Below are 21,901 nucleotides of genomic sequence, written 5' to 3'. Positions count from 1 at the left end.
CATTACTGTCCGATCGCGACTCGCCGTTCTACCCAAATTCCGCCATCAACCTGTCGAATTCGTCCCCGTCCATGCCTACATTGTCCGTGAAGTTGAAATCGCTCATATCTATACCTCCCATATCTCCATAACCAGCATCGAACTCCCCTGATGTTGCACCGGCTAAGTCTTCGGTCGGCTGCCCTGGGATCGTGTTCGAGTCGTTCGCCACAGTCCCGTTATTGTTAGATGTTGGGTGGGCATGCGACAGCTCAGAGATGAGATTGGTCATGGTTTCTTCGGTCGACATCTCAGGTATGGGCTGAGCAGGAGGAGCGGGAACTTCGTCGTTCAAGTTGTTATCGGGCTGAATGGCAGTCGCCGCTGTGTCGTCCTCCACTTGAACACCTGCATGTCCTCCCATGAGAGTTTCCAGACTTTCCTCGATCTTTCCCAGTTCCTGACCGGTGCTCTCAGCGGCTTGAGGTGCTGATGCAGGTGCCTGAGTGTCATCTGCGGAAAACAATCCAGCTAATGCAGAGAAGTCAGGCTCAGCCGATCCTGTAGGTAGTGCAGCGGAGAAGTCGAAGTCCAGTGTTGCGCCGTTATTTTGAGCGTGTTGATCGCTGGACACGATCTGACTTTCGAGATCCTGTGGGGGCTGCGACAACCTTTCTAGTCCGAATGATGCGAGGACGGCGTCGTTGTTCGCAGGACTGTTCTGCACCGCCTGACTGCCGCTAGCATTCGCGGTCGGATCTCCTCCCAGGGTTAGGTCGATCGTTTGTGGTTGCAGTTGCTCCTGCGTTTGTTGCTGACCGGTTGTATCAAGTGCACCGAAAGCCGAGGCTTCACCGTTGATGAGTGCTGTGAGCTCTTCCAATCCCATCGAAGAATAGTCGATCCCTCCACCAGAACCGTCCATGGAACCGTCCAAAGGAATTTGAGCCGTCATCGAAGATTGACCGTCATTTTGCTGTAAAGGAGGCTGTGACTGGATCTGTGTCTGCTGGAAGGGAGGTTGTTGTGACACCTGTGTTTGGAAAGTCGTGTCAGACCCTCCGCTAATCGCTATCGGCTCATTGCCAGGTGGACCTTGCAGTCTCTGTCCGTCAAAGGCGAGCAGGGAAGCAGCTCCGAGAGGTATCGGTGAGGACACAGCCGGGATTTGACCATTGACGGTAAGGTGTGAAGGAATGGGCAGGGGAATCGACCTAGGAGGCGAGATGTTCTCGGAGGCCATTGTCTTGTGATTTGTGGGAGAAGGGACTGATGGGACTGGAGCAAGTTTTGCGATAGCTTCCAAGGTCGACGTAGGTTTATTGGTCAGTACAGGTTTCGAAGGTTGCTGTCCGCTTTGCGCCTGCAATAACAATAAGTGTGGTCAGTAACACGAGTGGACGACCCTAGTTATCGTACTCAAGGAACGAAAGCGCACCATGCACCATTCCGTCTGTCTTCTCAGACCCTCATACGATCTCCAAGAGGCTTCCAGTCGATGCATCATGTGCGTTGGTACTTTCTTGCCTTTCATCCCTCTGCGCAGGGTATGAGCAGTCAGCACCACATTTCCCCCGTCCGATCTGTCGTTATCAAAGTATAGGAGACACTCACAATCTCTCAGAGAATGATTGATGCTGGAAGATCAAAGCTGCCTGTATCAAGACCTCCTGAACACCCCACGCCCATCAGTTATGCAAAGGCGGATTCGATACATTACTTACTTTGTACAACTTCTCCATCTTGCCCAATTGCTCGAGTACCCATAGCTGTCCTTTCGTAGGCGTGGTTGCTGCGCGTGTTGGCGTGCTGCTCGTAGCAGCGACTTTGGATGCATCGGACTCGTTCTTCACCCGTTTGGGATCGCGATCCTCTATATCCGTAGTTCGGGGCCGCTTGATGCGGACCTCCTCAGTCGCGGTTGACGACATTGCAGTCAAGGCGGGAAATCAACGAACGCTGTACGGATCTAGGTGTAGATGTATCTCATCGAGTCAGAGACGAGATAGACAAGGCGGGATAGTGATACAAGAGATGGCTAAGCTATGATACAGACCGATGGGATGGAGTGAGATCGTGGTGGGCACAAGAAGCAGCCAGAATACAAAGGGGACCAAGGACAAAGAGGGAATGGATGTGGTAGATAGATAGTATCGATCAAAAGGGGGGGACCCGCCTTCGGCCCGAGTCAACGTTCAACTTTAAGTTTGTGGCACTTTGGGGTGATATCAAGTATCGGTTTGAGGTCAGTCTTTGGCCGAGGTGTCATCAGTAGCTTCGAGATTGAGTGACGCAGAACACAGGAAGAGGAGAGGAACGCATGCGGCTTCTGCACTCAGCGTATCTCGTACCTCATACAGGTTCTTACCAGTCCTCCAGTGACCTCTCGTGTCTTTACCTCCAAACCAAAAGTGATAAACCAAGTAGTATCGACATCCGCCACAAACCCACGTCATCGCCAACTCCCAAAACGGAACCAAACTCGGGCTTTACCCTGCCGTCGCTCCGAGTCTCTCTCCCACACACACTGCGTCTCTCACATGCACCCATCAATTCCCCCTTCTCTACTTATAACACGCTGCCTTCACCACCTCGATATCCAAACCCACAGATACAATCACGAACAATGAACGTCATCCGATCCACCGCTACTTCCGCAGCTCAGTTCACCGCCTTCAGGGGTCCTGTCGTGAGTTTTGACTTTCGGCAACCGGCAAGGAGGGTGGAGACAGTTTCGTGAGACCATGATCTGCTGCAGTGTCCTTGCCCATGGGTGCAAGGGCAGCCACACGTGTAGAAGCGGTCACCTGCAAGATCATATAGCGGATAGAGAAGTGCAGATGCTGACTTCCATGCCTTGCCTACTCTTCTCTCCATGAATCCTTCCGCCAATCCATCTTTTTGCATGCTCGCCGCATCTCCAACCTCGCATTTGATATCCATATTCCATCCCATCTAATGACCTAATAGGCCATGTTCGCCCGACACTACTCGCCCGACTCTAGGGCCGAGGGTGCTACCGCCAGCTCTACCGGTTTCCGGTGAGAATCACTTCCGTCCCGTCCAATAACGAGTTGCTGACGAGCTTTTGCAGAGAGCGAGAGCAGGCCAAGGAGGCACAATACGTCAAGCAGCGTGAGGCCGAGAAGCTGAAGGCTGCTCATAAGAAGCTGGAGGACGCCAAGGCCGAAGTCGTGAGTGGAGTTTACAAATCCCGTCATCCCATCACGCGAGCCCTTCTATACATACCATGTAAGGATATCGAGCAAGGGGACCGCGCACGAGGACGATGTAGTCAGAACTTCACTGACTTCGACATGCGACCCATATAGGAGAAGCAGCAGAAGATCGTCGACTCTCACCAGTAGACGATGAGTGCAGAATGTTTACGGATCAGTGGGGATAGGAAGGGCGGGCTGCAAGGAACGAAGAATGGGTGAATAGGTTATCGGAAGCAGCGAAGTTAACCCTTTTTTTGGCCTCGACAAGACTGTCTACCGTCCATCTATGCATGATTGTGATCCCTGCAGATTCGCTCCGAAGTGTCGCAGCGCAATGCATGTCCGTATCGCCATCAGTATTGATACGTAGTAGCAACTGTTCTGTCTGGCGGAAACCAGCAGCAGCAGCAAGCACCGTTATGTCGCAAGATTGATAGAGTTTTTGGCGGTATGACGCAACTGTTTAATGCTGCAGAGATCATCCAACTCGACTTCCCGTTCAACGTTATTGCATTGCTTTCCTAAGATCGTCCGTACATTTCATCTCATCCGATTACGATCACATACATCCCTCTGATATCGGTATACTTGCTGGTGCTTCCGACCCATCACAAATGGAGCATCAACAGCATACTAGCTGTGAACAAGGCTCACACTCATTCTGGAGATGAACACTGGTGGTAGAACTGCAAGGAGGGTCAACGAGCCCGGCGGGTCCGGTGCTGGGGTAAGTCATTATGACCTTCTCTTCGCGCACGAGTTGAATGAGTGGGCGGGTCACTGACGAAAAATCCCTATCGATACCTCACAGACCCCAGTGGACGGTGAGTCACTCCAGCCTTGCATTGATGACGGCCTTCACCTGACACCAGTCCCCGGAACAGGTGCTCCTCGTCGAACCCGCAAGAAACCCAAAGCATCGCCTTTACCGAGCCCTCAACCTTCCCCTGCTCCTCGTTCCACCGGTCCAGTACCACGGCCGTATCTGGCTCTCGCTCCTTCACCAGTTTCTACCCTTTCTCCCTCGGCTATCGACCAACTGGCATCTGCTGCACAGCTAGTTCTCCCTTCTTCGTACCTTCGTTCCTCCAACTCACCCTCAGCAACCTTCAACGATGCTGGAGCTGGGCCGTCTCGACCCACCACCGCGAGTGGGAATGCTGTTGGAGCAGGAAATGGAGGAAGGAGAAGTCGGTATGCTGCTGGCTTACTCTCACCGCCAACTATCGTCCCAGGTGGATCAAGCTCCACCCCCAGAATACAAGGGCAACAGGTACCTGCCAATCCCCGTCGAAGATCTGCGGATCGAGATCGACCCGGTCAGCTCTCCGTTCGTCGAAGCGAGGAAAGACTGAGAAATTTGCATCAGGCCAACCCATCTATGAGCTCTTTAGGTCAACTGGGACAGATATTCGAGTCCGGTCGCTTGCCGGATATGCCAGAGGAGGAGAGACCTGTCACCAGTCAACAAAGAAGACGAAGACGGATAGTGAGGAATGAAGCGGGAGGTCTGACGAGGCGGCCAACAGTGAGCTCAAGGGAGGAAGGTAGAGCTTTGGGCTTGGCAAGGGGAGCCAGTATGCGGAGGACCAATGTCTGGGATGGTGAGTGTCATTTCAGATCGCTGTCGATCACAGAAAAACCTGATCATTGCTGTCTCAGACATACCCGAAGCTGGCGAGCCACCACCGCCTTTCCCTTTCCCGACCACCTCCACAAGCCGCTTACCGCCTGCATTTTCTACTCCGCCGGACGAGCGAACCGAGTCGAATGCCACTCCAAGAGCATCGAGTCCTGTCACCGCCCCGCCTCCGAGACCTAGATCGCCTCCGCCCACCTTCGAACAGGCCATTGGACAGTCACCTTCCCTACACACTATACATCGAAATCCCATGACCACATCTTCGGCGCCAAGCGTACCGCAGGTCACGAGCCGTCCTACTTTATCATTATCTACTACCCTACCCGTACAGCCCTCGGACCGAGCGGACATACCCACACCCACATCTGCATCGACAACTTCGCCTACTTCGTCACATTTTGTATCTGCACCTACCTCACCTGCGAGAACAGTCGTCACGCTCGACGATGAGGATTTGACCGAGGAAGAAAGGTCAGATAGGAGGATGTGGAACTCGGACCTTCTGGCGGGATACAGCTTGGAAGAGAGAGTTAGAAGAGAAATGGCGAGGAAGAAAGCTAGAGATCAGGTGGGACTAGGAAGACCTTCTAAAGACGAACCCGCTCCCAGAGGAAGTATGAGCGAAGGTGAGGCCCTCCCTGTTCCTGCCAACGGTGGGAGTGAAGCGTTTGGGGATCAAGGGGAAGCAGTCCAGCCAATTCAGTCGCCGGCCACGGAGGCGCCAGAATCTTTGTCTGATGAGCCTTCGAGAACCTCTACAACAAAAGTTGTGAATCCTGAGTTGGGGGCAGAAGTCTCATCCTTAGTGCCAGGAGATACGGCGCCACCTGCTGAGGACGCTCACCTTACACTTTCGAATGCTCCTACCGTGATCTTGACACCACCAATGCCTTCCACGCACATTGCTGTAGAAGATGATGGGGAGGAGAGTCGAACACCTGGGGCAGAAATCGCCCCAGATCCTTTGGAAGTCCAGCAACGATCAGCTTCGCCCCAATCATCGATAACTCCTGTATCAAGTACTGCAGACGAACAGCCACTCAGCCGGACAGCTTCTGTACCTTTCTCAGGCGAGGACCGTTTGCCTATCGTAAGAGCTTCGAATCCCACATCAGATCCCCCCAACTCTATATTGAGCGACCCTTCATCACCGAAGAGTCTTGCCCATGATTCACCCTCGCCGGCATCTCCACTTTCATCGTCCCCTCAAGGGCTGCCAGCATCCTCGGAGGATCGACTCAACACAAGTCCGGTCGCGCTCGTCAAGGGTTCAGCTTCGTCAATCACAGTCGAACCTAGCCATGTGGATGTGCAGCCTACCAGTCCGACAAAGCAAACCCGCAAGCTCACGAGAGGCAAGGCTATCCGTAGATTGTCCGCCTCCGGCAGTCCCAAGACATCGTCAATATCGCCGTTGTTGAGCTTGAAGCGCAACTCAGAGCCAAATCTGGATCCAGTTCCGGCGAGGCCCTTGTTCAAAGGCGGCGCTTGGGGATATCCTCCCGAGACCGATGCCATCGCGAGGATGGACGGCTTTCCTGGGAGAGCCGTTGGGAAGTCCGATGAAATCCTGGAACAGAGAGATACAACGAAGGTGGTTTCACCTTCAATTGTGACCGAAAGTCTGCCGCCCAATCGAGAAGCCGCTCTTAAGAGACGAGATTTGCGTACGACGGCAGCTCAAGCCCCTGCTGCGATTCCAAAGCCAATCAAATCCAATCGACCGGTCTTCAATTCCTCCTTGTCGTCTGGTCCCCTCATCGATTTGAACGAAGACGAAATTATTTCGACGCCAGCTTCGCAGTACATGAGCCTAGCGCATCTGGCCGCGTCGTCTGCCGATCTTCTAGAGCTCTTGGAAATCGCGGAGGAGCCCATTGCTGAGTCGTCTGCCCAAGCAGCGGCCAGACTAGGGGCGTCCTTCCCTACGGTAGATACCAGCCAGGCCGGGGCTGGTCCCAGACTGGATCTCATACAACCCGAAACTTCAAGCGCTAGTGAACCAGTTGTGACGGTGGAAGACTCCGTCCCAGCGCTAGCGACTGCAGAGCCAGCTGGCCTGAACAAGCGTCAGCCCCCTCCCCCACCTCCTCCCCTCAGGACCAAAGTCATGAAAGAGCAAGTAGAATCAGAAAAGACGCCAAAGGCCGTACCAAGTCCCAGTGAAGGCTCTCGACGGCCACCTGTCCCGACTAGAAGGCCTCCCCCACCTCCGCCGTTGTCACAAGCAGAGCGACAAACCATGGCTCCGCCACTTCCACCACGTCCACCACCTCCTTCATTTACATCGCGACCGCCGCATATCCGTTCAGACTCTGTCAGCTCTCGAACCTCGTCCAGCAATGACACTATTGTTCCGCTGTCGGAAATAAAGTCACCTCGACTCAGCCTTGGCCTTGGACTGGGCCTTGGTCTAAGACCGAGAGGTCCCAGACCCCCACCACCGCCTCCTCCCAGGCCTAGGAAATCATGGGCGAAGATTGTCACGTCTGACCTGGATGATAGCAGTCTGACACTGTCTCCTCTTTCAGCAGGTGTGACAGGAATTAGACCGATGGCCGAAAGGACGCAGTCTGATTTTCCACGGAGACACGAAGGGTCAGATGACGAAGACGACGACGGTCTGGGTCTAGGCGTCGCGTCAGCTCTAGGTGTGACTTCAATGGGTAATGGCGGGGAAGAAGGACGAGGGCTTAATAGGAGTGCGTCAGAAGTAGATATGAGGAGAAGAGGCAGAGGTGCAAGTGGAGGAGAGAGGGAATATACCGATTTGGATCTCTTAGTTTCGAGGCTGGAAGGTAGCGGGAGGGAGTTTGAGGTGAGTTTGGAACCAAAACCTTTCACAACGTCCAACAGCTTTCAAGGGCACGATGCCGGGTTCAATCTACGAGACACTTCACTGACTTGGTATTTTTCCATCAACAGGGTTTTACACAGATAACCACTTTCCTAGGACCATCGAAAGCACCTGCCGCATCCCCTGAAGCAATTGCCACATTGCTGCCGGGGCTGATCAACGTGGATTCAAGACGTACGACCCCACAAGGCAAAGTGAAACTGAAGCTTTCGCTTCTTGGTGTGAGAGTTTCGAAGTGTCCTATCTGTCTGAGTCAGTTCAGAGGCGGTGAGAAGGGGATCATGCTTCCTTCATGTGGGCATTCTGGTCATGAGAGTTGCGTCATGAGATGGTTCAGGGAAGATGGGAGGTGTTTCGTCTGTAGAGAGGTGTTGGGCGCAGAGGAGTGAGATCAGGCGGTCGAAAACCAACTCAAAGGCGAGGAAGATTGGACAACCGAGGTGTCAGCGAGTTGTCTTGGGTCGTCATCCAAAGTCGAGAATGGGACTGAGATAAGGGAGCAAAAGGAAAACGGATATGGCCAAGTGTTTTTCTTTCCATATACCGGGATTTACTACACGAGTAACACAGTTCGGACAATTGTAGCTGTAACTGCCAGTCATATAATCTATCATTTGTCATTGTCATGTAGCCATTTGTTTCTCGGACGAAACCGAATACATGTGCAGCGCGGCATACACTGTCAGTGACTCAACGCCAAAGGACAGGTTAGCATGTCATAGGAAACCCGATCGCATCGTGAAAAGTATCGTCAAGAACTGCAGAGTGTCTAATAAGGGTGGTTGATCTATCCTACTCCGTCTTATAAATCAGAGACAGAGATGGCGGGATACCACTCTAGGCAGAGGGAGAACGCCTATTGAGCGAGGATGGATCGGACGAATGAATGATAGTTGATCTGACCATCTCTACAAGAACACGAGCACCGTCAGTGCTTTAGTCACTCAGGGAACGGACAAGTGGCAGAATCCTACGATCCATGATAGGAAGAAGGGAGGGACACAGAGGGACACAGAGAGAGAATCACTCACTGCACCGGGAATCCTTTCAGGAGCTCATCGACCTCCTCGTCCGACATTTTCTCGCCGAGCTGAGTGAGAACGTATCGCAACTCTCCGGCACCGATGAACCCGTTACCGGACTTGTCGAATACTTGGAAACCCTTGATGAACTCGTCTGTGCGGAGAATACGAGGAAGAGGTTAGCTCTGTTGCAGGCTGCCTTTTACGACGTCCACATGACAAGACAACCAAAGTGAATATCCTCCCTCATACCTCGTAGCTCTTCACGAGGATAGTGGTAGACTAAGGCCCTCGACTCTGAATGTCTGAGAAATAGTCGGCCCACCTCCCATCTCCGAATCATGGAGAATTTCAACCCTCCCCACCCTGTTGAAGGAAAAGATCCAACGACAACCATCCCACTCACCCGCCGTTCCAGCCGGTTTCCACCCATCAGGTCTGTTCAATACCCCCAGAAACTCATCGTACCCAAACGTCGTCCCTACGTTCCTCTCGAGCTCCGACACCTCCGCCTGGGTGGGGTTCTGACCTAGCGATCGGAGGAGTTCACCGAGTGATTCGCGGGGTACTTGACCGGTCCCTCGTTTGTCGAAGAGAGCGAAAGCTTCGCGGTATTCTGTGGGTGTAGAGGAGGGTGGATACATTGGAGATAGTCGGAGGGACAGTGGTCGTGATCAGTGATGTACGATGAAGTGAGTGGGGTACCAGGTGATAGATAGATATCAAGGGATTGTAAGAGAAGACAGAGGTCAGCGAGCAAGGAATCAAGTCAGCTGAATTCCATTGGCAAGAAGTACAAACGGCACTGACCTGCGTTGTTGCTAGACTGCGAGGTGGTGTGTCAATGCGAGTGAGCTACCATATCTGGGGGGGGGCTGCTCTCTCACCATGATGGATGCTCTGGATTGGGTTGCTATGCGGAGAGCAGGATAGACCTCGAAGGAAGACGTGCTGGTGTATGGATAAATCTAAACCAGTAGCTGAAACAATGATGGAAAACGCACAGACCGAACAACAACGTTGACTTTACAATTGTGTTTTCGCCACGCGAGGTACCTAGACGCGTCGATTCGAATATCTATCCTCGTCAATTTATCTGAATTTATCCCAGAAATCCCCCCACACCGCAGATGACTAGCCCCCCTCTTTCAGCAATTTTCATGATCATGGATCATTCGCCACCGCAACACCGCTGCTCGCAACACGCCGTTATTGAATGAAAAAAGATTTTTCCCTTCCATCTCTCTCCTCTTTCCTCCAAAACCTCTTTTCTCTATACCTTTAGGAAAAACAAACCACCACCTATATCTCTCTCATTTCTTCTCCTCTCTCTTTGGTGACCAACGCTCTTTTCATCTCTCGATAGATAGAAAAGGCCAAGAACATCACATAGATCGGAAAAGCACCAGACAGAAACCACAACCGTCTCTCTCCAAAAGAACATAAGGCTTTTCTCGCTACTTCAATCTATATCAAAGAATATGACTACTGGTCCTATCAGCAATGGTCTCGATAACGGTAACGGTGTGACCGGAATCGAAGCCAAGTTCAGTGAGTTAATAGTCATCATACGATTTGCCTCGTGCCCAGGGATCAAACGCTGACCATTCGTGTTACTTCCTCGTCGCGTCTTGCAGACTCCATCAAACTCAACCCCGACCGACCCGCTTACGTTCCCCCTCACCTTCGTAACCGACCTGGTCCCCCCGCTGGCGGACCCGGGCCCAACTTCGTCGCTCCCCCTCCCGCTGCTGTCGGCTACCAGCAGTCTCCCACTGGTCTCCCTACACCTGCCACCACTCCTCCCGCTGCTCGTGCTGCTTATGTCCCTCCTGCTCGAGGTGCTTTCGGTGCCGCGCCCCTTACCGCTGAGGATGGGGGTTGGGGTGCTCCTAGGAGGGCTCCCGAGCCTAGAGGCTTCGGTGGCGCTGGTGCTCCCCCTGGCTTTGGTAGCTGGAAGAACGGTCAGCACATCCTCGGTGCTAGGAACCAGAGGCTAGAGAAAGAGCTGTACGGCGAGGATGGTGACGGAAGCCAACAGGTCAGTCACTCTAATCCCTTGGCTGTGCTTTCTTCGCTGACTGCCTCATTTTTTAGACCACCGGTATCAACTTCGACAAGTACGCTGACATCCCCGTCGAGGCTACCGGTACCGGTGTTCCTGAGCCCGTGACCGAGTTCACCAACCCTCCTATCAACCCTGTCCTTCTTGAGAACATCGTCTATGCTAGATACACCACCCCTACCCCCGTCCAAAAGTACTCCATTCCTATCGTCGCTGGCGGCCGAGACCTCATGGCTTGTGCTCAGACTGGTTCCGGTAAAACCGGTGGTTTCCTCTTCCCCATTCTTTCCGCTCTCTACACCTACGGACCTATCGCTCCTCCTCCTGAGCAAAACTCGTACGGCAGTTACAACAGCCGAAGAAAGGCTTACCCCACTGCCCTTGTCCTCGCTCCTACCCGAGAGCTCGTCTCCCAGATCCACGAGGAGGCAAGGAAATTCGCTTACCGATCTTGGGTGCGACCTGCCGTCGTTTACGGTGGTGCCGACATTGGCTCGCAAATCCGAGCTCTCGACCGAGGCTGTGATCTCCTCTCCGCCACTCCCGGTCGTCTCGTCGACTTGATCGAGCGGGGCAGAATCAGTCTTGCCAATGTCAAGTACCTGGTACTTGATGAGGCCGACCGAATGCTCGATATGGGTTTTGAGCCCCAAATCAGGAGAATCGTTGAAGGCGAGGACATGCCAGGTGTGCACGACCGTCAAACCCTCATGTTCTCTGCGACCTTCCCCAAGGAGATCCAGATGCTTGCCAGGTCTTTCCTCAAAGACTACATCTTCTTGTCCGTCGGACGAGTCGGTTCCACCTCCGAGAACATTACTCAGCGAATTGAATACGTCGATGACCACGACAAGCGATCTCTTCTTCTTGACCTGTTGCTCGCTGAACAATCCGGCGGTCTCATCCTCGTCTTCGTCGAAACCAAGCGAATGGCCGACTCACTCTGCGACTTCCTTTGCGCCCAGCGACACAACGCTACTTCCATTCACGGTGACCGAACTCAGCGAGAACGTGAAGCCGCTCTCCATGCCTTCAAGACCGGTCGAGCTCCTATCCTCGTCGCCACTGCGGTTGCCGCTCGTGGTCTCGACATTCCCCACGTTACTCATGTCATCCTCTACGACCTCCCCACCGATGTCGCCGAGTACACCCATCGTATCGGTCGTACTGGACGAGCTGGTAACACCGGTACTTCTACCGCTTTCTTCAACAGGAACAACCTCAACATCGCCCGTGACTTGCTTGACCTCCTCAAGGATGCCCACCAGGATGTTCCCCAGTGGCTTGTGGACATCAGCTCCGAGCGATCATTCGGTGGTGGCTACGGCTCCAAGTCTGGTCGAGGTCGAGGTGGTGGTGCGAGGTCTGGTGGTGGCCGAGACGCTCGAATGGGCGGTGGCGGCGGCTTCTCTCGCGGCGGTGGTGGTGGTGGTTTCGGAGGTGGTGCTGGCGGTTACGGCGGTGGCTATGGTGGCGGCGGTGGTGGTTTCCCCCCTCCTGCCGCTTCCTCCGGCGCAAGCTGGTGGTAAGCTATCCAGCCGACCATCGGGGCTTCTATGGCCCAATATACCCGGTTTCGCTGTTCGAATTTTCCTCATTTCGTTTCCTATCCGCATCATCTCGCCTTACTAGTCTACCATATCTCGACCACAAGCCATCGCGTTTCCTGTCTTCCTCACCATCGTGTCAGCATTCCGGCTGTTTGCATGATCGTCCCTGACCTATGTCGGTCGCGAAAATCAGATAGCATGGACCTTACTCGACCAGTCACTGTATCAGACTGTATCTACCGAAACAAGAATACAGAAGACCAACGAACGCATTCACCAACTAGCTTGTATCAACATATGGCATGACAGTAGAGGCGTTGTCTCTCATAACCTCGACTAGATCAGGTTCTCGATTTCTATTTGTTCATAGACCTCAAGAAAAGCTTTCAAATTCGCATCTATATTGCTCATCATCGACAAATGGATGACTTTTTTCTTTTCCGCGGCACAACAAGTACCCCTGGCACGACACGACTTTGTAACGAACTTTGACGACAAACAACAAGACAATCACAACAGATAGGATCTCCCAAAGAAGACGTAGTGGAAAAGAAGTAGAAGATGGACGATTCAGATACTTTTGGGGGTTTTATTCTTTTCACCTATTTGTCTTAGCATGTCGTTAGAGACCTGAACTTAGCATAGTGCCAACCTGCATCCCACAATCCACCATATTCAACATCGCAACAACGGCCGTAGAAAAGAGAGCAAGTGCGTCCACGCGATGCATAAAGATGTGTACCAAAAATGTGGTGGTCTTTGACAGTGTGATTTGGGACCAAAATGTGATCTCAAAGTCACCTTTGGTACCTCCACTTTTGATGACGACACAACAGCAGTTGCCGGTTTGTCCGATTGAAGAACGGGGCCATCGAATGTATGTTGTGTTTTATAACTTCACATCTCTCAGCCATCTGATAACTAACTGTCCATCATCATCCTCGACCAGCAAGGGCCAGTGAAGAGAAGAAGTGAGTGATTAACGGCCGTGTCATTCACTGTACAAGCGACTGCCCATCTCTAACACAGAGCTTACTTGAAACACAGATACCCCGATCCACTTTCAACTTTACCCAGAAGAAACGAAGAATGTCAGCCGATCAACAAACTGCTATCCTCCTTGGAGACAAGGTCTTGGCCAAAGCTATGACTTCTGACCTGAACAAGGTCGAGGGGAAGTGAGTGGTATTCCTAATCTTCCCAGTAAGACGTTTCGTGCTGTGTTGTGCTGCTCGACGGCTATTCCTTCTCCGTTGTTTCTTGCTCCTTGTACCACCACCCGATATCTTAGTATTCCCGCATATTGTATGGAAGCTGTCGGAATTCAGCGCCCAGCGCCCCCCTCCTTCTCTTACCCCATTTCTTCTTCCCTGTCATTTCCCTCATTACCTGGTCTCAAGCTAACCTGCCAACAGCTGGTACTTCAAAGAAGCGGCTCTGATCGATCGAGGAAAATACACCGAGAGCAAGACCCATACCACCTGTCCGTGGAAAGGTTAGTGTCGTTCGTGACTAGACTCTAGGTGTCTCTCAGACTGCCAGTCGAAATTGGGCTGGCAGTGGAAGGCTCAGAGGATGAAGGCAGTTGTAGCGACTGCTAGCGTCGACTTGCTCGGAGGCGGGACGGAGTGTGCAGCTGACTTCACTCTTTGGGTTTAGGCGTGGCTAGCTATTTCAACTACGAGAAGGACGATGGCGAAGTTATCAAAGACATCGCATGGTGGGTTATAGTCCCTTCAGCCCAGTTGCGAATTCTTGATCGGACCACAGAGCTGATCGGCATCATCACTACTTCTTCCTCCTTCGTACCCTACACTCTCCCTGGCATTGTGACGAACGGCCTGCTACTTGTTTCCATCTATCATACTCCTCACCGTACACTCTCTTTCTCTCATTCGTCTCGGACTGGAAACACGTTCTGTCTCGAATACAGGTTCTACCCGACTCCCAAGGCTGGCGCGGAGCAGGTCGCTGGTCGAGTCGCCTTCTACGTCGGTAAAGTCGACGGATTGAAAGTCGGAGTACCTCCCGTCTAGACGAATGTTGAAGTGAAAGACATGATCTATCTGCAAGGGGGGCTCGAAACGAAGGGGACATGAACACAGATGTAGCACAATGTAGCATAGCGTCTGATAGCGTATGAAGAAGCCTGCAACGTTCTCTCACAGAAGACGGTGACTATCCCCTACGAGTGTTGGCGGAGTACGCCGATCGATCGCATCTCGCTTTGCAAAAGTCGGGAGATTGGACTCATTGATGTTGAGATTTCTTGGCACGCTTCCTGACTCTCTTTCGATCGCAAGAGAGATCTACTGACAGGTCCTTCGTCTCGCTCCGTCTTCCACGGTGTCTGCTCCAGGAAACAGCACAGCATGTCCCTCAACCGTCGTCCGTCCCACTCACATCCCCCTCTTTCACCACCACTCTCCCGAACTCACACCCATCCTCCTCGACCTATCCCACCTCCAAATCCACCCGAACCACCATTGACCTTACTCCACTCGACGACTTCACATCCATCTCCTTCCCCTCTATCGTCGACTCTACCTCATACACGGTCCGATCTCGAAAACGTAGATGAAAGAGCGGGAGATGGACGACCACGTCGACGACCATGGTGGAGAATACGGCTGTTTGCGGGGATGAAGAGGGACATACAAGCTAGGATACCGTGGTATATAAGTGATTGGAAAGATAGTTGGAACTATAGGGTCATACCTTCGACTTGGGTGAGTGATCTTGCTACTCAATACTTCAGTGAACGACCGCTGACATATTGGTTCATGATGACAGTTCATCTTCTTTGCGAACGTGAGTTGGCCTGTCGTGCTTCTACTGTCATCTTACATGAGTTGATCTGGGCTTGTGACACGCATCAGGTCCTGCCTGGCTTGGCTTTCTCGCTAGATCTCATCGTACATGTCATGCCATCCTTCGCTATCTCCGCGCAATTGACTGATGAGTCAAGCAGGAAACGACGGGACAATATGGTGTTCAAGAAGTCCTCCTATCCTCGGTGAGTCAGCCCACGCTTCGGCTCACGATCAGGACATACCTCTGTATCTGTCGTTTTCTCAGAACCTTCTGACATAAATATGCGTCCTCAGTTCATGGCCGCTTTCGTCGCTTCATTCTTAGGTGGTCAACCACTGCTCATCTCAGGCGTCACAGGTGAGTTTCCTATGGCAGATCGCGTCCTCTGCGTGAAGCTCTCGCGATCAGGATACTAACGCTGTCTGTATGTTTGTCCCAAAACAGGTCCCATCACCGTCTTCAACAAGACCATCTACGACATCTTTGAAAATAGGTCGGACGCACCGGATTATCTACATTTCGTCGGATGGGTGTATCTGTGGGCTGCGATCTTCCATTGGATGGCAGCAGCATGTAATGGTGAGTTGTTCTACTGTCTCTGAACTGTTGATTCAACCTCTGTTTAATCTCGGTATTGATTTGATTTGTTCCATTGAACAGCGGTCAGAGGCCTGCAATATGTCACTAGGTTTTCATGCGACACATTTGGTTTCTACGTCGCCGCTGTTTATGTGCAGTACGGTATTCAAGTTGTCACCCGTCAATTTGGTCAAACGTCTACACCAAGCGCATTCCTCGGTATCATGTGAGTCTTCGACTTCAGCTGGGGTATCGAAGGATTGAGCTCATCTCATCAACACTGTTGTTTAGCCTTGCTATTCTGACACTAGTATTACCGCATTATTTCAATGCAGTCGCCAAATCCGGTTACATCAACAAGCATTTTAGGCGATTCTGCGCAGACTACGGGATGCCAATCACGATCATTGCATTGACTGGTATGGCTTATTGGGGAAGATTTGACCCGTAAGTGACAGTCCACGAAGCAGGAGACCCTCTCGGACAACGCTGATTGGGTCATGGCATGGCTAGATACGTCCTTGAAAGCGGTATGACATTGCCCACGACAAGTAACTCCTTCAGACCTGCTAGCGATAGACCTTGGCTGGTCAGATTCTGGCAGCTGGATGGGAAATGGGTGGGGACGGCGTTACCCTTTGGCTTGGTTCTTTTCATCCTGTTCTACTTTGACGCGAATGTCTCGGTTAGTGGATTGTTACGGAAACTAGAATCGTTCAGACAGCGGAATTGAAGCTGAAATTATGACCATCCTATAGTCATTAATAGCACAAGGGTCCGAATTTCCTCTGCGAAAGCCGGGTGGATTCCATTGGGATTTCTTCCTGCTGGGTCTCACGACTTTCATTGCTGGCCTACTGGGCATCCCCGCACCTAACGGTAGGTTTGCACGAGATTGAAGACCCGATGTATCCTTTGCTGATCATCGTCTTGCATATCAAGGTCTCATCCCGCAAGCTCCATTGCACACAACATCGCTTGTAGTTTTGGGGTACGAAGGCACATCGTCAGCCTCATCCGATACAGCAGTATCCGTATCACCCGAGCCTTCACAAGAGGAGAGCCGACATGACGTGCGACTGAGCGAGATGGAAGGTGGAAACGGGCATCGATCAATGAGTGGTGCTGTGAAAAATAGTGATGGGCTCAGCAGGCGTATGAGCAATGTTGCTGGTGGTCTGCGACGTCGAGGGAGAAGAGAAAGTCTGAGAGAGAAGATGAAGGAAGAAGAGAACGACAGAAGGGAAGTGCCTGTAGCAGTGGTTGAGCAAAGAGTGTCGAATCTCGCTCAAGGGTGTCTCTGTGAGTTTCCCCTGATCTTTGGCGGGATTGTGTTGCTAACTCGTAGGTAGGCCTAATTCTCATGACAAAGCCATTCGAACACGTATTGGGTCTGATACCGAAAGGTGTGCTAGCTGGTCTTTTCGTACGTGTTCCCCTAGATACCCATTATCACGATCTGACAGATATCGGCAGTGGTACATGGGGTCGGATGCGCTATTGTCATCCGGTGTCACAGCCAAGATGCTGTATCTGATCAGAGACAGACGAGCTACTTCACCTTCCGAGCCTTTGCACCAAGTGAGGAAAAGCCGAATATTGCTATTCACTATCATCGAGCTGCTGGGATTCGGTGCCACTTTCGCCATCACTCAGGTGAGCAATCCCTTGTTCGCACCAAGCTGCTGGTGGTTGGGTCACTGATGTCGTGGACGATAGACCATTGCTGCTATTGGCTTCCCAGTCATCATCATGCTTCTTGTACCACTCAGAGTATTGATCGTTCCGCATCTTGGGTTCACAGAGGAAGAATTAGCGATTCTGGATGGAGCGGTAGCTAGTCCCTTTGTGAGTGTGTTCGGTACTCTTTCCGGGTGCGATAGGCGTGCTGAATGATGATCGTAGACTATGGAATCTGTCGGAGGGTATTGAGTTAATCCGTCTTGCGCTGTATCGTTATAGATTGTTGTATTCATATATAGACGATATAGCATAAGCCATGAAATCGTGTGCCACATTCGGAGATATGAAGCTGTACAGTGAGTGACCCCGCGACGCGCTCTGACCACGCGAGCAGCAGCTGTGGGAGAAGTCACTGATCACTAGTTAGAACTGCTTTGAATTGGAGATGGATGGATGTAGTATCTCTTGGGTTTCGGGTTGTCAACGTCTAGCACTCTCGATCATCACACAGCACAAGGGCTCCATCACTCCAGTACCAAGGATAGACGGACAGTCGACTTGCTGGACAGGTCAAGCCTAGAGCAACGACAAGCGGTCCGTCATACGGGGAGAACCGAGCAAGTCATTGCAGCTTCTCCAATAGTTGGCTCGCAAGATTCAATCATTCATCGTCTTGTCGCCAGCACTGCAATTCGGTCACTTTTGCCTGAGCTGCCGACGTCTGGTAGCTCATCGAAGAGGGCGTCAAAATTCCTTGTGGGTTCCCGATCTGCTAATGCGTTCACAGCCCTTCAATCGCTAACGCTTCGACCTCCAGCCTCGCCCACCTTCCCCAATTTGGGGTTTAGCGAATCACGTCGACGAAGACCATCTGCCACCACATCAACATCCAACATGCCACCCATATCCACTCCATCCATCACACTCACTCCGCACACCCAGCGACTCGCCATCCGAGCCGCGCTCGCCCTTCTCGGCGTCCTCGTCCTCCGTGCTCTCTTCTTCTCATCACCTCCACCTGCCGAAGAGATCCAATCCCACGGTGTGCTCGAGAGGGTGTTGATGGCGGACAAGTACCTTGATGTTTCGAAATATCCTTTCCTGCAATCACGTCAAGGCCGGGATGATCGTCCCGACATGTTCGATCTGGAAGTGACGGAAGGTCTATTGGATTTCTGGACCCGGTTCCAAAAGCCTTTCATCACGGGCAAAGACACTGCTCATCTTGACACTCAAGTGATGAGGACCGTCATTGACGATTTGCTCCAATTCAACGGATGGGTAGCGTCGGCATGTCCGACGTTGGTGAGACCTTTTGGTCAAAATAGTCGTGATGATCATTACGAAGATTTGGCTGCGAAAGATCATCTATATTACATCGCCATCGTCATTCATTCAGCGGACCATTTCCTCGTCGACCAACTGGCTATCATCGTTCAACTCGCTCGAAGATTGGGTACGAGGAACCTGTTCGTTTCCATGCTGGATCAAGCTTCGACGGATTCGACTCCTACTCTGGCAGATCTCTGTGAAGCAGTCATGACCATCCTCGGTATCGCATTCCGAATCAGAAGAGTCCCACCTATGACAGTCGATCCAGCAGCGACTTACTATCCTCTTGAAGAAGCGGAAGCTAGAAATCTCGCCCTGGAACCTCTGCACGAGCTTTGGGATAGAAGAAGGATCAAGTTTCACAGGGTCGTTTGGTTGAAAGGATTCACTTGCCCTAACGATGTCTTGGAGAGTCTGCGGGTCAGCGAGGTGAACAATGCTGCGATGGTCTGTGGAATGGATTGGGCAGAGCACAATGGGTTCTTCATCTTCTCCGATCGGTGAGTTGGCAGATTTGACTCTCTCATTCCGCACAGTGGACACGCTTCAATCAGCGGCATGTGAGCTGATATCCATGTCTCTCCCTACCCAGATGGAGGACTCGTGATATTGAGGGTAACCTTTTCCGACAAGCCAAGTCCAACTCGAAGCCCGAAGCTGGACCACCTCGAGATCGAATCGGTACCGAGCGATTCACACATCATCTTCCCTTCCAAGTCTACTGCTGTGAATCCGGTACACACGTTGTCGACCCGGAACAGTCGTATTACCGTGACATCTCGTATCGCGCCTCACCGCTCTCTCACAACTTGTCTACTACGCAGGAGCAACCCAACTGGGATCCCGAGATGCCGTGTATGGACTCTACGCAGATGTGGTTCTGTCGAGATCTCTGGACCGATGCGGCTAAGGGCGGACTGAAAGAGGGCAGCAGGAAGGGACACCAGAAGTTGACGAGTGGACACAAGCGGGATCTCAGCGATCATCTCAGCAGTCGAGAGCGTCATCACGGAAAACGAGATGTCATTCCTGAAGAGGAGAGATCCGGAGCGGAAGAGTTGGACAAGCGCATGGGAGAAGAAGCAGTCGACAAGCGAGCTCCGGAAGACGATGAAGATTCCGGTACCGATTTGGACGCCATGAACGAAGACGCCTCAAATCCAGCTCCCGAACCATTGAAGAAGGAAGAATTACCCGCATCGGCTTTCCTCATTCCTAATTCGGCATTCACACCAGCGAGAATCCTCGTTAATCCAAGATGTATCACGACGTATGGCGGTGTATCTCACACTCAACTGGCTTTCGATCTTTTCGGCGGACCGCATGAGGACGAAGGGGCTCATGAAGGTGGGAACTACGTCTTGGAGGATTGGGCGGGACCACCAGACAGTTTCGTCTGTCAGGAGATGAGGACGACAGGAGGTAGAACGGCGCCGAAATCTCAGAGGAGAGTAGGATTTTTGCTTCAAAATGAGGTGAGTCTACAGCGTAACCCTCTGCCAGCAAGAAAGTCTGAAAATGGACCAACTCAGAATAAAATCACTGACAACTAGTATTCACCTACAGGTCGGAATCTAAGCCTACATTACAGCATTGTGCAGTGCTTACAGAGATCATATGGTTTTCATGGACGAAAGGGGGATCATTGCAGGGTTCGGGTTATGCAGCACGATTGGTTTAGGTTACGCGTTGGGCAACTTCCATATACAGTATGCATTGATCGGATACCCCGGCTGGCCACGGTCCATGATCGATAGCAGACGTTCTCGTCTTCGTGGTTGGAAAGACGCTCCTGCGATCCGCCTGAACGAGAGACATTCATGCCAAGAAGCTAAGCCTCATGATCGACGAGTCTTCTAGTGCCTCGTATACCAGAGAAGGCGGAATGGACAGCCCTGTACGAGCAGTGAGGACCAGCGTGATGAGCTCATTGCATCGCATCATAACACCTAACAAGGACGGGGGGATGGGGTGCGAGTTCTGCACAGTTTGAATGTCCAAGGAGGCGATCATCCGATGGGGAACATGTTTCGGCTGCGCAATTGCCCGATCAGAAGGCTTTAGTGGCAATTTGTCTTCCTTGATGGAATGGAGAAGAAGACAGTCTCTTGCTGGGTGATTTCAGCGAAGCGTTCTCTGATGTATAGTCCATACTTGTGCACACCAAGTGTGGGCTACAGCTCAGGTGCTTTGTTGAAAGCAGCTATCTGTCCTGCAACTACCTTTTTTACAATTCTTTGGATAACTTACACCGGCCCAAACACCCAGTTATCAAACAGTATGTGCCTTGCTTGATCATGTGGCAGGGCATGGCTGACAGGAGATTGAACAGTGCTGGATGATCAAAACCTTCTAGAAACCACTGAACTAGCCTCACAGACAGATGATCAACTGCTCACAGAGATCAATAGACTAGCCACAAGTTTTGATCACCATTGGAAGAGGTATCTTGACAACAACAAAGAGGCCAACTCCACTGGCATCTCCTACCTTGGGAATGATGATGAAGCCTTTGATTTTGCTTTCCTGCAGCTTGAAGGACTGAATGACACTTGTGTGGACTCCAAAGTCACTTCTGAACCTCAAGATCCATCTCTGTCTTTGTCTCCCAGCAACAATCTCCCTGAAAAGTTAGATACATCTGACTTTGTGACACCTCATCAAAATCATAAGCCTCCAGACAAAGAAAGCCTTGAGGCCGCAAGATCTTGGAGGCCACCAAGGACTGAAGAGTTCATCAGCACATCAGCTATTCCTGACAGCTCACATGGCTCACTCCACCCATACCCCTGGGATGCAACAGAAAACTCCCTCTACTCCAACAATGGTAGTGACAAGGGCATCAGAACAGAGCCACCACAGACCAACAGCTTGATAGTTGGTAGACCGGTCTTTCCAATCACTCCTAGCAGTTTGTACAATCCTCCAAATTCATCTCGAGATCTAGTTCACGGGTGTGCCAGACTCAAGATTCTGCCACCCAAGAGACATAGGTCTGAGGCAGTACCTGAACAGGACAACAACAGCCAAACAGTGCCAGCTAGTCCCTGCGAACCCAGTATCACAGTCCACACATCTCCAACACTCCAATCTAGTTGTTTGCAAAAGAGAACTGAGAGAAAGCAAAGAAATAAGTCTAGCAGAGATGTTTCAAACA

At 51.8% G+C, this 21,901-nt stretch overlaps 8 protein-coding genes across 8 annotated transcripts; 6 read left to right on the top strand and 2 right to left on the bottom strand.

Annotated features, from left to right (window-relative positions):
- Positions 1–28: 28 nt before the first annotated feature.
- On the bottom strand, positions 29–1,910 carry IAR55_004315 (uncharacterized protein; the record flags this gene model as incomplete). Its single annotated transcript, XM_066947414.1, has 4 exons — positions 29–1,342; positions 1,418–1,517; positions 1,594–1,649; positions 1,704–1,910. 4 exons carry the CDS (start codon positions 1,908–1,910, stop codon positions 29–31), a joined length of 1,677 nt encoding a protein of 558 aa, XP_066801828.1.
- Positions 1,911–2,605: 695 nt separating this feature from the next.
- IAR55_004314 (uncharacterized protein) lies at positions 2,606–3,347 on the top strand (the record flags this gene model as incomplete). The annotated part of the gene is made up of 4 exons (XM_066947413.1): positions 2,606–2,668; positions 2,950–3,020; positions 3,074–3,173; positions 3,312–3,347. The coding sequence occupies 4 exons, from the start codon at positions 2,606–2,608 to the stop codon at positions 3,345–3,347; spliced, it is 270 nt and encodes an 89-aa protein (XP_066801827.1).
- Positions 3,348–3,867: 520 nt separating this feature from the next.
- IAR55_004313 (uncharacterized protein) lies at positions 3,868–8,088 on the top strand (the record flags this gene model as incomplete). Its single annotated transcript, XM_066947412.1, has 5 exons — positions 3,868–3,927; positions 4,012–4,024; positions 4,073–4,804; positions 4,863–7,660; positions 7,768–8,088. 5 exons carry the CDS (start codon positions 3,868–3,870, stop codon positions 8,086–8,088), a joined length of 3,924 nt encoding a protein of 1,307 aa, XP_066801826.1.
- A 467-nt stretch (positions 8,089–8,555) lies between these two features.
- Positions 8,556–9,365, bottom strand: IAR55_004312 (uncharacterized protein; the record flags this gene model as incomplete). The annotated part of the gene is made up of 3 exons (XM_066947411.1): positions 8,556–8,607; positions 8,731–8,875; positions 9,128–9,365. 3 exons carry the CDS (start codon positions 9,363–9,365, stop codon positions 8,556–8,558), a joined length of 435 nt encoding a protein of 144 aa, XP_066801825.1.
- An 837-nt stretch (positions 9,366–10,202) lies between these two features.
- IAR55_004311 (ATP-dependent RNA helicase ded1) lies at positions 10,203–12,315 on the top strand (the record flags this gene model as incomplete). The annotated part of the gene is made up of 3 exons (XM_066947410.1): positions 10,203–10,272; positions 10,359–10,762; positions 10,819–12,315. The coding sequence occupies 3 exons, from the start codon at positions 10,203–10,205 to the stop codon at positions 12,313–12,315; spliced, it is 1,971 nt and encodes a 656-aa protein (XP_066801824.1).
- Positions 12,316–13,425: 1,110 nt separating this feature from the next.
- On the top strand, positions 13,426–14,372 carry IAR55_004310 (uncharacterized protein; the record flags this gene model as incomplete). Its single annotated transcript, XM_066947409.1, has 4 exons — positions 13,426–13,514; positions 13,752–13,831; positions 13,996–14,056; positions 14,270–14,372. The coding sequence occupies 4 exons, from the start codon at positions 13,426–13,428 to the stop codon at positions 14,370–14,372; spliced, it is 333 nt and encodes a 110-aa protein (XP_066801823.1).
- A 336-nt stretch (positions 14,373–14,708) lies between these two features.
- Positions 14,709–17,661, top strand: IAR55_004309 (uncharacterized protein; the record flags this gene model as incomplete). Its single annotated transcript, XM_066947408.1, has 15 exons — positions 14,709–15,065; positions 15,130–15,147; positions 15,216–15,251; positions 15,308–15,352; positions 15,444–15,507; positions 15,595–15,729; positions 15,811–15,955; positions 16,021–16,176; positions 16,243–16,414; positions 16,488–16,608; positions 16,672–17,031; positions 17,082–17,155; positions 17,206–17,385; positions 17,449–17,577; positions 17,635–17,661. The coding sequence occupies 15 exons, from the start codon at positions 14,709–14,711 to the stop codon at positions 17,659–17,661; spliced, it is 2,019 nt and encodes a 672-aa protein (XP_066801822.1).
- Positions 17,662–18,306: 645 nt separating this feature from the next.
- IAR55_004308 (uncharacterized protein) lies at positions 18,307–20,322 on the top strand (the record flags this gene model as incomplete). The annotated part of the gene is made up of 3 exons (XM_066947407.1): positions 18,307–19,244; positions 19,337–20,219; positions 20,311–20,322. 3 exons carry the CDS (start codon positions 18,307–18,309, stop codon positions 20,320–20,322), a joined length of 1,833 nt encoding a protein of 610 aa, XP_066801821.1.
- Positions 20,323–21,901: the final 1,579 nt, after the last annotated feature.

The sequence above is a fragment of the Kwoniella newhampshirensis genome, chromosome 8 (assembly GCF_039105145.1).
Source record: "Kwoniella newhampshirensis strain CBS 13917 chromosome 8, whole genome shotgun sequence".
Taxonomy (NCBI): domain Eukaryota; kingdom Fungi; phylum Basidiomycota; class Tremellomycetes; order Tremellales; family Cryptococcaceae; genus Kwoniella; species Kwoniella newhampshirensis.
Note: the sequence above shows the minus strand (reverse complement) of the source record. Positions and strands in the feature narration are given on the sequence as shown.